General features: G+C 46.8%; 2 protein-coding genes across 3 annotated transcripts; one reads left to right on the top strand and one right to left on the bottom strand.

Moving 5' to 3' along the window:
* Positions 1-2614: 2614 nt before the first annotated feature.
* Positions 2615-6097, top strand: LOC109737735 (uncharacterized). Its single transcript, XM_020296866.4, has 2 exons — positions 2615-3114; positions 4840-6097. Exons 1-2 carry the CDS (start codon positions 3018-3020, stop codon positions 5802-5804), a joined length of 1062 nt encoding a protein of 353 aa, XP_020152455.1. The 5' UTR covers positions 2615-3017; the 3' UTR covers positions 5805-6097.
* Positions 6098-7583: 1486 nt separating this feature from the next.
* LOC109737736 (DNA-(apurinic or apyrimidinic site) endonuclease, chloroplastic) lies at positions 7584-11732 on the bottom strand. 2 transcript variants are annotated; one of them, XM_020296868.4, is made up of 8 exons: positions 11541-11732; positions 10242-10499; positions 9989-10097; positions 9745-9882; positions 9610-9657; positions 9306-9386; positions 8343-8496; positions 7584-7923 (listed from the first exon to the last, which is right to left on the bottom strand). In XM_020296868.4, the coding sequence occupies exons 1-8, from the start codon at positions 11681-11683 to the stop codon at positions 7802-7804; spliced, it is 1053 nt and encodes a 350-aa protein (XP_020152457.2). In that variant the 5' UTR covers positions 11684-11732; the 3' UTR covers positions 7584-7801. The 2 variants fall into 2 exon arrangements, with proteins under 2 accessions (XP_020152457.2, XP_020152456.1); XM_020296867.4 differs by having other exon boundaries at positions 10242-10533; positions 11541-11655.
* Positions 11733-11785: the final 53 nt, after the last annotated feature.

Genomic DNA, 11785 nt, shown 5'->3' with positions numbered 1-11785 from the left:
AGGAGAGAGAGGGAAAGGAAAGGGGGGGCGCTGCCCCCTCCTTGTCCAATTCGGACTTGGGGGGGAGGGGTGCGCGGCTGCCCCTTGGCCGCCTCTCCTCTTCCACCAATTGGGCCCATGATGCCCAATAGCCTCCGGGAGGGTTCCGGTAAACCCCCGGTACTCCGGTATATATCCGATAACCCCCGGAATCATTCCGGTGTCCGAATATAGTCATCCAATATATCAATCTTCATGTCTCGACCATTTCGAGACTCCTCGTCATGTCCGTGATCACATCCGGGACTCCGAACAACCTTCGGTACATCAAAACATATAAACTCATAATATAACTGTCATCGAAACGTTAAGCGTGCGGACCCTACGGGTTCGAGAACTATGTATACATGACCGAGACACGTCTCCGGTCAATAACCAATAGCGGAACCTGGATGCTCATATTGGCTCCCACATATTCTACGAAGATCTTTATCGGTCAGACCGCATAGCAACATACGTTGTTCCCTTTGTCATCGGTATGTTACTTGCCCGAGATTCGATCGTCGGTATCTCAATACCTAGTTCAATCTCGTTACCGGCAAGTCTCTTTACTCGTTCCGTAATACATCATCCCACAACTAACTCATTAGTTGCAATGCTTGCAAGGCTTAAGTGATGTGCATTACCGAGAGGGCCCAGAGATACCTCTCCGACAATCGGAGTGACAAATCATAATCTCGAAATACGCCAACCCAACAAGTACCTTTGGAGACACCTGTAGAGCACCTTTATAATCACCCAGTTACGTTGTGACGTTTGGTAGCACACAAAGTGTTCCTCCGGTAAACGGGAGTTGCATAATCTCATAGTCATAGGAACATGTATAAGTCATGAAGAAAGCAATAGCAACATACTAAACGATCGAGTGTTAAGCTAACGGAATGGGTCAAGTGGATCACATCATTCTCCTAATGATGTGATCCCGTTAATCAAATGACAACTCATGTCTATGGCTAGGAAACATAACCATCTTTGATCAACGAGCTAGTCAAGTAGAGGCATACTAGTGACACTCTGTTTGTCTATGTATTCACACAAGTATTATGTTTCCAGTTAATACAATTCTAGCATGAATAATAAACATTTATCATGATATAAAGAAATAAATAATAACTTTATTATTGCCTCTAGGGCATATTTCCTTCAGAAATAACAGCCATCCATTGCATTAATAATTCAGATCAAAGATGAACTTGAAGAATGGAGGGTTGCCGGTGCGGTGTGCTTAGATAGTTAGTTGAGAGACTGGTTCTTGTTACCGTCGATGTGGAGATTGCTAGCTACTTTGAGTTCATTGTGGCCTAGCTCCTTTGTGAAAAAAATTGCTTTCTTCTATAAAAATATGATACGCGGTTTTTGCACTCTCGAAAAAAAATCATACCATGGCGCAGCTTCGGACCCGGCGCGCCCCGGGAGCTGCGTTTTCCGGCTCCCTTGGCTCGCTGGTTCTTCGGCATCTCCGCGTCACCACCACCCTGTCGGTACCTTGGTTGGCCGTCCATCCCGGTGCATCTTCGCCTCCGGCACGCTTCGGGAGTTGCGTGCCCTTCCGGCTCCCTAGGCACGCGGGTGTCCCTGCTGCTCCGGTCCCGGTGGCCTTGATCTGCGCTCCTTTCCAGATCATGGCTTGTCCGGGGCTCCGGCCACCATCGCATCCCCGCCACCTTTCACTCCGCCCAGCCACGCAACCTTGTCCTTCTCCGTAGCTCGTGCGTCCAGCGGCGTCCGGCGCCTCCTTTGGTGTCGGGTGTGGCTCCCCTTCCCGCAGTCGCTACTCCAGCGTAGGCCCAACTGCCTCATATCCGATCTGTGCTCCGATGGCTTGGGATTGCTCGGAATTTGGCCAGGGCGAAATCCCTGCAGCTTATGCTGGCAGCGGCGACATCTGCGGATGCCGTCTCCTTCTTGAAGGCGCTGCCATGGCCATCTTCTGGCCCCTCTTCAAGCTTCGGGGGAAACCCTAGGTCTGCTTTTCTGGACCGGACGACGATGGCGTCTCGGTGTGGTTCTCCTTCGTGAAGGTGTTGTCTTGTTTTGCTCGTGGTGTCCTCGGTGCTAGTTCCGAAGCTGTGGGTAGTTTGGTTCTTAGTTGGATAGCTTCTCTCGTAGGAGAGTTTAGCTGTGTTCTTCTTTGCTTGGGTCGAGCATCTTTCGTCTTTTTGTTTTGGGCATCATGTTCACGCCCCTCGCGTTCGTGTCATGTGTTATACCACCACCTCATGTATTCATTTTATCTTCTTCTATCAATGAAGTGATACGCATGCTATGCGTATTCCCCAAAGCAATATCATGCGGAGCGACGGATGGCAATCGCAAGTATGGACTTTACTCAGCTCAGCTAGAGTTGGATCGATGTTTTTCTCTTGCAACGCCAAAGTATATGTTGCCGACATAGTTTTTCGTTCCTTTTCTTTTTCTTTTTGAGACACCCGACATAGCTAAGTTCAGACTGGAGACATGGGCAAAAGAGTCAGACTGGAGTAGGAGTACGAAATTTTAGAGCGTGTCATATTTGGTCGGTTTTGTCCGCGCGCTCGTGGCATACAACAGCCGTCTTCGTCTCTGACACGCATCCGAACCGGCAAAGCGCACACGCACACGAATTCCTTATTTTTAATCCGTCCCCCTCACCCTCCCGTCCCCTCCGGCCGCGAAACCAACGGCGGCACCCGCACCCAAACCGCCTCGCCACCGCCCGCGCCTCGATCGCCTCCCCGCGGCCTCGTCGCTCTCGCCGCCCAATCGGCTCACCGCCTGCCCCAGCAGCCAGCTCGATCGAGCGCGCGCCGCTCGGGGCTCCCGGATCGCCTCCGCCCCTCGCTGCCACGATTCCGGCGCGCGGGGGCGGCCCGTCCAATCGACCGGTCCCCGAGGGCCGAGGGCGCCTCGCCGCGTGCCCCGGGGGTGGTATCTAGGGCCGAGGGCGGAAAGCTCCCGGCTTGGCGAGCGGGGCGTCCCGGTTCTCCGGCGGTTCGTCCATGGCGGAGAGGCGGTCCAGCTACAGGGACGGGGACAGGGAGAGGGCGGCGGCCGAGGCCGGCAGGTACTGGAGGCCGCCGCGCTCCCAGGCTCACGGTGCGTCTCCTGATCCGTCCTCGTCTTGTTCGCAACCTTGTCTGTTTCCGCGCTTGCCGTTGGCTTGGAGGGGTCGCGTCGTTTTCCCCTTTCCTTTCCTGAGTTGGAAATCTAGAATGCGCAGGGAGTAGGCTACACTCTCCCTTTCACGATCCGTGTCTTCCTGCCAGTGTCGAGACGCGGTAACTGACATTTTGGGTAAAATTGGGTCGGCAGGTGGGTAGTAACATCATGCAACTAGTATGTGCCGACACTGCAAGGAAAATGACGTGCGTGGATACTTATGCTGGTTTACTGCTTGCTTCGTGGGTCTAATAATGCTTGTGCATTTGCTTAGCTTGGGTTGATGAAAATATGAATCTTGTTCTAGGAAATTGTAGAGCTAATGTTTAACAAATGTTTATGTGTCATCTATTTGTTTCTGTTTACGCGTATATTTGAACCCCTAGTTAGTAACGTTGGTCTCCAGTGTGAAACTCTCGAGTTTAACACGCTTGATCATTACATGTCCAACGGATCTCTGATCTTTAAATGCCAACTGTTGAGAAGAATTATCTGTGTGAGTGTTCTTTGCAGTTTTACAAGAATGCTGATATGATATCATATTTTGCTAAACAGGGAAATTATGTTTCAGTAATACTCCCTCTGTAAAGAAATATAAGAGCATTTAGATCACTAAAGTAGTGATCTAAACGCTCTTATATTTCTTTACGGAGGGAGTACTAAATGACTGCTCAACATTTTAAGTCTTGTAAAAATAGATAGGGATCAACCACTCATCGTCCCATTCAAGTGTTCTGCCAGTGCTCAAGTAAAGAGTTTAATATGATGTTTCTGTGTATAACACTGGATGAGCTCTTTGGAATTTCTCTTTGTTTGTAATGAGTTATTTGGTATCCTAAGGGCATCTACAACACCAGGCGCTAGGATAAATATCCTGCTCGATCGACAGTTAGACTACAAAATCCTAGCGTCTAACCTGGCAGCTACGCAAAAGCTGGAGGTGGGCGCTTTGCCTTATTTTCCCGCAGCCATGCATTTAGCAATCGGTTTTTCTGCTAGTTCTGCGATTAATTAGCCTACCCCAACTTGTTTGGGACTAAAGGCTTTTGTTTTCGTCTGTGATTAATTAGCACTCCTCGTTAGCGCTTGCTGTTGGGTTAGAAAGCGATAAGCTTCTTTCTTATTTTATGGTAATTATTATTTTTTATTCATAAGCGTCTATGCAGGCGCCCGGCAATGAAGATGCCCTAATCCCGTCATGTTTTTGGAATTTGTCTTTCCTGCGACATATTGAAATTTCTGAATATATGAACATGAGACTATGTTAGAACATGCATGGGATGCTAAAAAGTTCTTGCAACTAAGCTGAACCTGTACTGTGAGAAATTTGGCAGTGCCTTCTCGCTTCTCACATTTTAGTACTAAATATCTTGTTAACTGACATTTTCCAAACTTGCACAGCTTCATGCCCTTCTATCAACATTTATAAGCTAAAGCACCATGGTTACTTTATTTATGTGCATAAACTACTACTTGGTATTTTCATCATTGTTAGTTGGTCCCCTGTTATCCTTTTGGCTGCTCATTTATACTTTTAGCTGCTCTATTTCGTTGTGTTCCTTTTCTGATCAGTGTTCTTTGGGACAAATAGAAGTTGTGTTTTCTATACATCAGAGATTAGTTCCTTGTACTCATAAAGCATGGTTTGTGTTTGACTTTCAGGTGGTGGAAATGTGTCTGTTCCACTATGGGAGAAGAAATTTTGCATTGATGCTTGCTCTATCCCCTGGGGTAAGCTATGTGAGGCCAAGAAACTGATGTCATTGTACATGAATATTGTTGACTGGGATGATTCAGGTGCATTCGAGGCTTTCAAAGATGCCAAGGACCGTTTCTGTGCTGCATATCATGGTCAACCTTGTTACATCCCATTGCCTGACCCAGACATGTACATTGATGTGGTCAACCCAGATGAATATATAGATCCTGAGTTGGTTGCTGATCTGGAGAGGTCACGGCGCCGTGCTCCTAGAAGGGACAACACCGCCCCAGATGGCTGGGACTCCTTCATTTTTGCAGACAAGCCAGTTCCAGCCACGGGATGGGGTGATGGGGACACAACCAACACTATCGGTCAGCAATGCTCTGTGAACTGGGATAATCATGTGGAACAACAGCTCCTTGAAGCAAATTGCAAGCAAAGCTCAGGGAACTGGGACAGTTATGTCAGTCGGCCTGCTGAAACATTTGTTCAGCAAAGCTCTGGAAACTGGGACACGTATGTGGAACAGCAAGGTCAGACAAGCGCCTGGGGGGCACCAATCATTCCCTGCACATCCAATTGGGGCATGAATGGTGACCCATGGAACCATGACTATGGCTGGGGCTCCCCAGCTATTCAGACAGATTCATGGGGCGACCAGAAAGATAGCTACTGTGTGTCTGACAGCCAGGCTCAGGGCAACTCAGACGGGCACTGGAGACGGCGAAACAGCCAGTCGGGCAGGCGGAACAGCAGGAACAGAGACCGAGGGGGTCCCATCAGCTCAAAGGCCATGAAATCCAAGTACCAGGCCGACGAGCATGGCGGCGCGAATAACGGCTGGAGGCACTGCCGGGTGAGAGATAACATGCAGTACTCTTATGAGCAGCCTGGTTATGCCGCAAACCAGTCACTGGCAATGTGAGAAGGGTGATGAAGACCATTTGGCCGCTTTGGAGGTGCCATTTTGCGTTGGTAAATGTGGAAGGACCCCTGTAGGTTACGTGACGTTCCTGTAGATAGTAACGGTTTTGTCACAGCTATTCGCGCCTTGTGTACATAAGTTTTGAGCCTAGTTGTTCTGTTTACTGGCTGTATTGCAGCGCCGGCGTTGTCAACTCTTAATTTCAGCGTGTTTTATCGCTCCGAATCGGGTCCGATTTACTACTCTTATAAACAACAATCTCTTATATGTATTAAGAGATTAATTACCGTGAATTTGATCGATGCATATTTCAAGATACTTGTTTTATGTGCACAAAGTTAGGTTTAAACAACTCTCTTACACTTAGCATCTACGCGCCTCAAAATTGCCTGAAACATCCGGATGGACGGTCCGGTCACTGACCTGTCAAAAAAGTGACCCAGCCGGGCTCCTCATACCGGTCCATATCCAGCCCAAATCTACGGCTGATATGAGGAGGCCTGGACACGTTCGCCATGTCAGATGTGACCCTGGCCCACACTGACCCCACATACATTCGTCCTCATTTGCTAGCAGGACCAAACTCGCCACTCCACTCCTCTTCTTCGCCATAAGCTCACTTCCGGGTTCCGGCAATCTCTCGCCTTCTCCGGCATGGCGGGCAACGGATCCGAGTCCTCCATCAGCCGATCTGCGAATTGGAACCTCATCCCAGTCGGGCCGAAGGAGGAGATGGTCATCCGCATCGTGCTCCGCCATGCCCGTGAGGAGAACGCCCGATAGCGGGACGACTCGATCCGGCGGGAATTTATAGCATCCGCCCAAATGGCACTTGGATCTGGTGCAAGGCCCGTCGCCGCTCACTCGTCGGAAGCGGTGCGTTCGTCTGGCGTCAACGCCGTGGCGGACGCGCAACCCCTACGTTGGCGTGCCGAGTCGGAGGCCCTCCATGCCCCGTCTGCGTCGGAGGTTAACATGGAGCGGCATGCCCGCGGTGGGAGGGCGCAGGTAGGCGCGACAGCCCTCGCGGCAGACGTCGGTGAGGCGGAGTCGCACTCTCCGGCGCCGATCCAACCGGCCTGCAACCTCGGGCAATGAAACCTCGTCATGATGGACGTGTCGGCCTCCGACCTCGAAGGATCCATCGTCAACCTCACATCCACCGGTGACGTGCTGGTGAGAGACGGCGGCGCCTCGAATCCTGTGACCGGAGCAACACTACAATGGACATGGGCACAGCGGAGCCGGACAGCTCCGTTTAGATTAGGTTTCACGTTGCATGTAAGGTTTCGTAACTGAGGTATCCAGTTGTAGAAATGTTAATTTAAGGTCTGACTGATCACTGCCCACAGACGCGCCCGGACACGTTTTGGCCGTTTTGAGGGGTCGGATACAAAGTGCGTCCCAAATATAAGATGTTCAAATATAACACTATATATAGTGTTATATTATAGACATGTTTTAGTATGTTTATTCATTTATTTTAGCTCATATGTAATCCGTATTGAAACATCCAAAACATCATATATCTGTGAACAGAGGCGTATGTAGTTCATATTGAAATCTTTAAAGTAATATAAGAAGTGAAGTAGTGCCGGTGCTTGTAACCGGGTTAATTATGTCTCTGAGCAGCTGAGAGCGTCCTGCTCGATTGTAAAAAACATGGCAAGTCACCTCCCTCGAGGCAAGCAAATTAACGACAAACAAAAGCAAAAACGGAAGCACATGACAAAGCCATCAGAAAGTTCTGACAGCGGGCTTAGTGGAGAGAAAACCCAGTTGTAAAAGCAAGCTCCAGTTTAGAATCCATTCACATTGCAAAAGTTTAATGAGCACATATATTCTAGTGACATGGTAAGATAACAGATACGCAAGACCTCTGCAGAACATTGACAGATTACTCTAGGTAGATCCTTCAAGTACAAAATCCACGGAAAAACTGACTATGCAAACGTTTCAGCCTGACGAAGCATTTCCCCAGCAACAACTGAGGGTGCCTAGAGCTTGAGCACAAGGCCAATTGGACTGTGGTCGCTGGATGTCACGTCCGGGAGGATGTACGAATCATGGACCCTGTCGATGATGGATCCTGACGCAAGAAAGTAATCCAGCCGCCAACCTGTTCAGTGGATAACGAGTTCAGCTTCCATTTGACACAAGATAAAAAGAAACAATCATTTTGTTGTGCTACTTTCTTAAGTAAGAATCAGGTTTCTTGTTTTCGCAAATATACATGGGCTGTAACTCAAGTCTTTTGACCATTATTTTTTCTAGATTACAAAACCTTAATTGTTCTACTCCCTCCGTCCCATAATGTAAGACCTTTTTTCACACTACATTAGAGTCAAAAAACGTCTTACATTATGGGAGGGAGGGAATATCATTTTGGGAAAGGTAGATCCTTCAATTTTGGAATATGTAAACCACTGATATAAGCTCTTTGCTGTCCTATTGTATACCAGGGTAACAGAAATCAGAAAGCAAATGCAACACTGCCTCATTTATGTAATTAATTTATCCACCAAGATAGTGATGTACCTTTGTTGTTGCGCCGCTGATTTTCACCCCAGAAGGTGTAACCCACAGCCTTGGGATGCTGCTTTCTGAAGGTATCAACGAAGCCTCTCATATCAAAGTTTATCTGGAATGATTCCCTCTCTTCTTCGGTGAAACCTGCATCTTCAGTTTTGGCCTGAAAAACAGTGTTGAATTAAGGAGCTGCCCAGACTACATCAATGGACTATTGAATTTAAAAGGGAACTTGTGCAATGATAAGAGAATTTTGGAACAACCTAAACTGTTCCATGCTCATGAGATGCAAATGTAGTGCAAACAGCAACTCTAAACATTTTTTGTTGATTGTTATAACAATATTGGAAACTGAGTATTTTTTTATAGTCACTTTCAGTTTTAACTGAACCATCAATATTTACTGATTCTCCACATCTCCCTATATGGATTAGTCATGGACTTAATTTAGAGCATTCACGTTCTCATCTGATCCTAAATCATGGCAAGTTGGAGATTATCAATGTTGCTCCGAAAATAATATGTTCAGAAAACTGATACACAGCCTGGACCATTTTTTCTACTTTTTGTAAGCTTCATGTGCAACCATACATGTTCAAAAAGAGTTATGTTCCATATCACAGAAAAAAAAAGATAACGTGGAATATTTCATAATGAGGCAATTCTGCAACACATACATCTAGAGAGTTGAAGCTCAATAAAGGTACTAGAGAAGCCAAATGCAGAAATACCGGTTCCAATACAGCATTAAACTATAAACACATGCATTTAAAGAGTTGAAACTTGAAATTCTCATGGTTGGATAATGTGTGAAAACATACAAGTACGTGTAACCATGAAAATTATCAAAGCCATTTGTTTTCAATAGACTATTAGTATTAACGAAGACAAGGGCAATGCCAATACTATAATGTATAAGCACAAGGATATAATTTTTTAGATGGCAACTTTCAGGGATGAAAGAGAACTTACTGGAGGATTGTGAATGTCAATACTCTGACGAGCACAGTTGAGATCACCACAAACAATTACTGGCTTGAAACTTTCCAGTTTCTACAGACCACAAGGTTAACGTTAGTTTGCATCGCAAAGCTACCTTTTCAAAGATCACAAAATATGGATGGGGTCAGAAGTTGTGGTAAAGTTCAGATAAGAACAACAATAATATCCCTCATGTGCACTTAGAACAATAGAATAACAAACGTAGTGAATATGCAAAATATGATCAACTGATGTAACAAAAAATGACACCAGAAAGCTAGCAAAGCGAACGCACTTCGACAAAGTCGGCGAAAGATGGATCCCAGTTATCAACCCTGTAAACCTGAAGATCAAATGAAAGAAGAAGGGAATTAGCAGTGACAGTAAAACATAAAGCAGCATCAATAATGGAATGGAAGATCAGTCATACCAATCTACGTAAACCACGGCCAGAATTTGGGACATAAGCATTCACCAAGTAGAAGTTCTCAAACTCCAAAGTAATAACCCTGCCCTCCTGATCATGTTCAGCTATGCCAATTCCATATTGGACAGAGATTGGTTTTACCTGTGAGGGCAATGCCAGGCACAAGTCAAAACCAAATGATATGCTATGTCTATTAAGTATGCAGAGTGAAATGAGTCTTGAGCATTAACCGGAAAAAATACGATACCCGTGAAATTACTCCAGTCCCTGAATAGTCAAGCCTCGCGACACTGCATGACCAATAATTATACTCATACCCTGGTATCAGGTTCATGAAATCTTTAACATCACCCTCCGGAAAACAGAACAAAAACACATTCATCACACTGAAATACCTGAAATCCACCATGTCAGGTGGCACAACCTAGGACCTATGAAAAGATGAAGCTAGGGAGCGCTGTAAGGTGAAAATGAACTGGTGGAAACAAAGAAAACTTGCCTTCAAATGTGTCTCTTGAAGACACAACACATCAAAATTCTCCCTCTGAGCCAATGCAGAAAAGAAACCTCCTGACTGTACAATATTTCTCAGCCCATTGACATTCCAGGATAGAATCTTCATTTGCTTGGTATCGCCGCTCAATGGTGGAGGCCTCATGGTCTTTGGATTGTACGCGACCCATCCTGGTAACTTCTTACTGTGGGAAAGTCGAGTCCAGGGCTCCTGCTTGCTCGTCATCTTTGCCTGATTCCAAAAACTGTGCATGCAGCCATCAGTACAAAACAGGACGTCTGAACAAGTGAACAATACAAAAACACCCATATTTCTCTAAATTGTCATACGAAGACCAAAACAAATTCTATTTGCAAAGGTATGATTTCTCGCAGAACATGAGCAAATTAGTAGTTTTCTGAAAGAGAACAGATTAGTAGTTATGCAAGAATGAAGGTGACATTTGATCATAGAAGCAACGTTTTATTTATCAAAGATCAGGCTACACTCGTGTGAAGAACGATAATTCCTTTAAGCAGATCTTCTGCCTTACAATAATCTGAACCAAAAGCACCATTCAGAAAATAAACAAACTAATCCCCGGTAAATAAACTAAATGAGAAAATATAACAACTAATCAGAAACATAATTTTCTACCTAGAGTATACCAAAAGTATTCAGCTGCAATGCTGCATTCAGTCCCAAATAAGAACAAGGCCTGATCTATGTAAACTATGGGCCTGATCTATGTAAACTATGCATTGGGGGAGTTGCCTCCTTGGACCGGAAGTAAATTGTTCTAGGTCCAGGGAGGAGTTTCCTCGCAAAATTGTTTCCCAAATCCCGGATCCAAAATTAGCAGGATTCCACCCACCACACCGTTTTGCATACGCAGAAAACCACCTCTACTACTTGAAAGCAAAATCAATTAAGGCCTGCTATAAGCGGCCACGGAATACAAATCCAGCGCCATGGGCGGTCGAAAATAGGCGAATCCAGCGCCATGCTTCCTCTCCTTGCAGAAGCCACGGAAATTCCGCCGAGGAATACCCCACAAAAACTCAACAACATTACGAACACGCGCGCGCAGAAGAGACGATCCCGATCCAATGTGTGCCTGATTCCGCGGTGGACAACCACCTCTACTCAAAGCAAATCGACGAACACGACTAAAAGCCAGCGGCCGCGATTTTTTTCACCCCAACGCCAAGCAACCCGCCGAAAAATACAGGACGACTCGCTCGCTCGCGCGGAGAGAGAGGGGGAGTGGTGTGCAGGGGGGGGGGGGGGGGGGGGGGGTGCATACAGTCGTCGAGAAGTGGCACGGAGCGCCGCCGTCCTGGCGAGGGTTAGCAGATGACGCCGCCGGGTTCGCAGGTGGAGGGCAGGGGGAGAGAAGAGGGGGAAGACGATCCCTGGGTTTAACACCTTTCCCCCCTCTTTGGGCATGCTAAACTCGCTTATATTGGACTCGGCGAGCGCCGACCCTGTGAGTTGTGAGTCGGTAACTTGGCTTGCCGGGGACGAAGTAAACTTCTCGCCTAAGCAATA

This window comes from Aegilops tauschii, chromosome 3, assembly GCF_002575655.3.
Source record: "Aegilops tauschii subsp. strangulata cultivar AL8/78 chromosome 3, Aet v6.0, whole genome shotgun sequence".
Classification (NCBI taxonomy): Eukaryota; Viridiplantae; Streptophyta; class Magnoliopsida; order Poales; family Poaceae; genus Aegilops; species Aegilops tauschii.
Note: the sequence above shows the minus strand (reverse complement) of the source record. Positions and strands in the feature narration are given on the sequence as shown.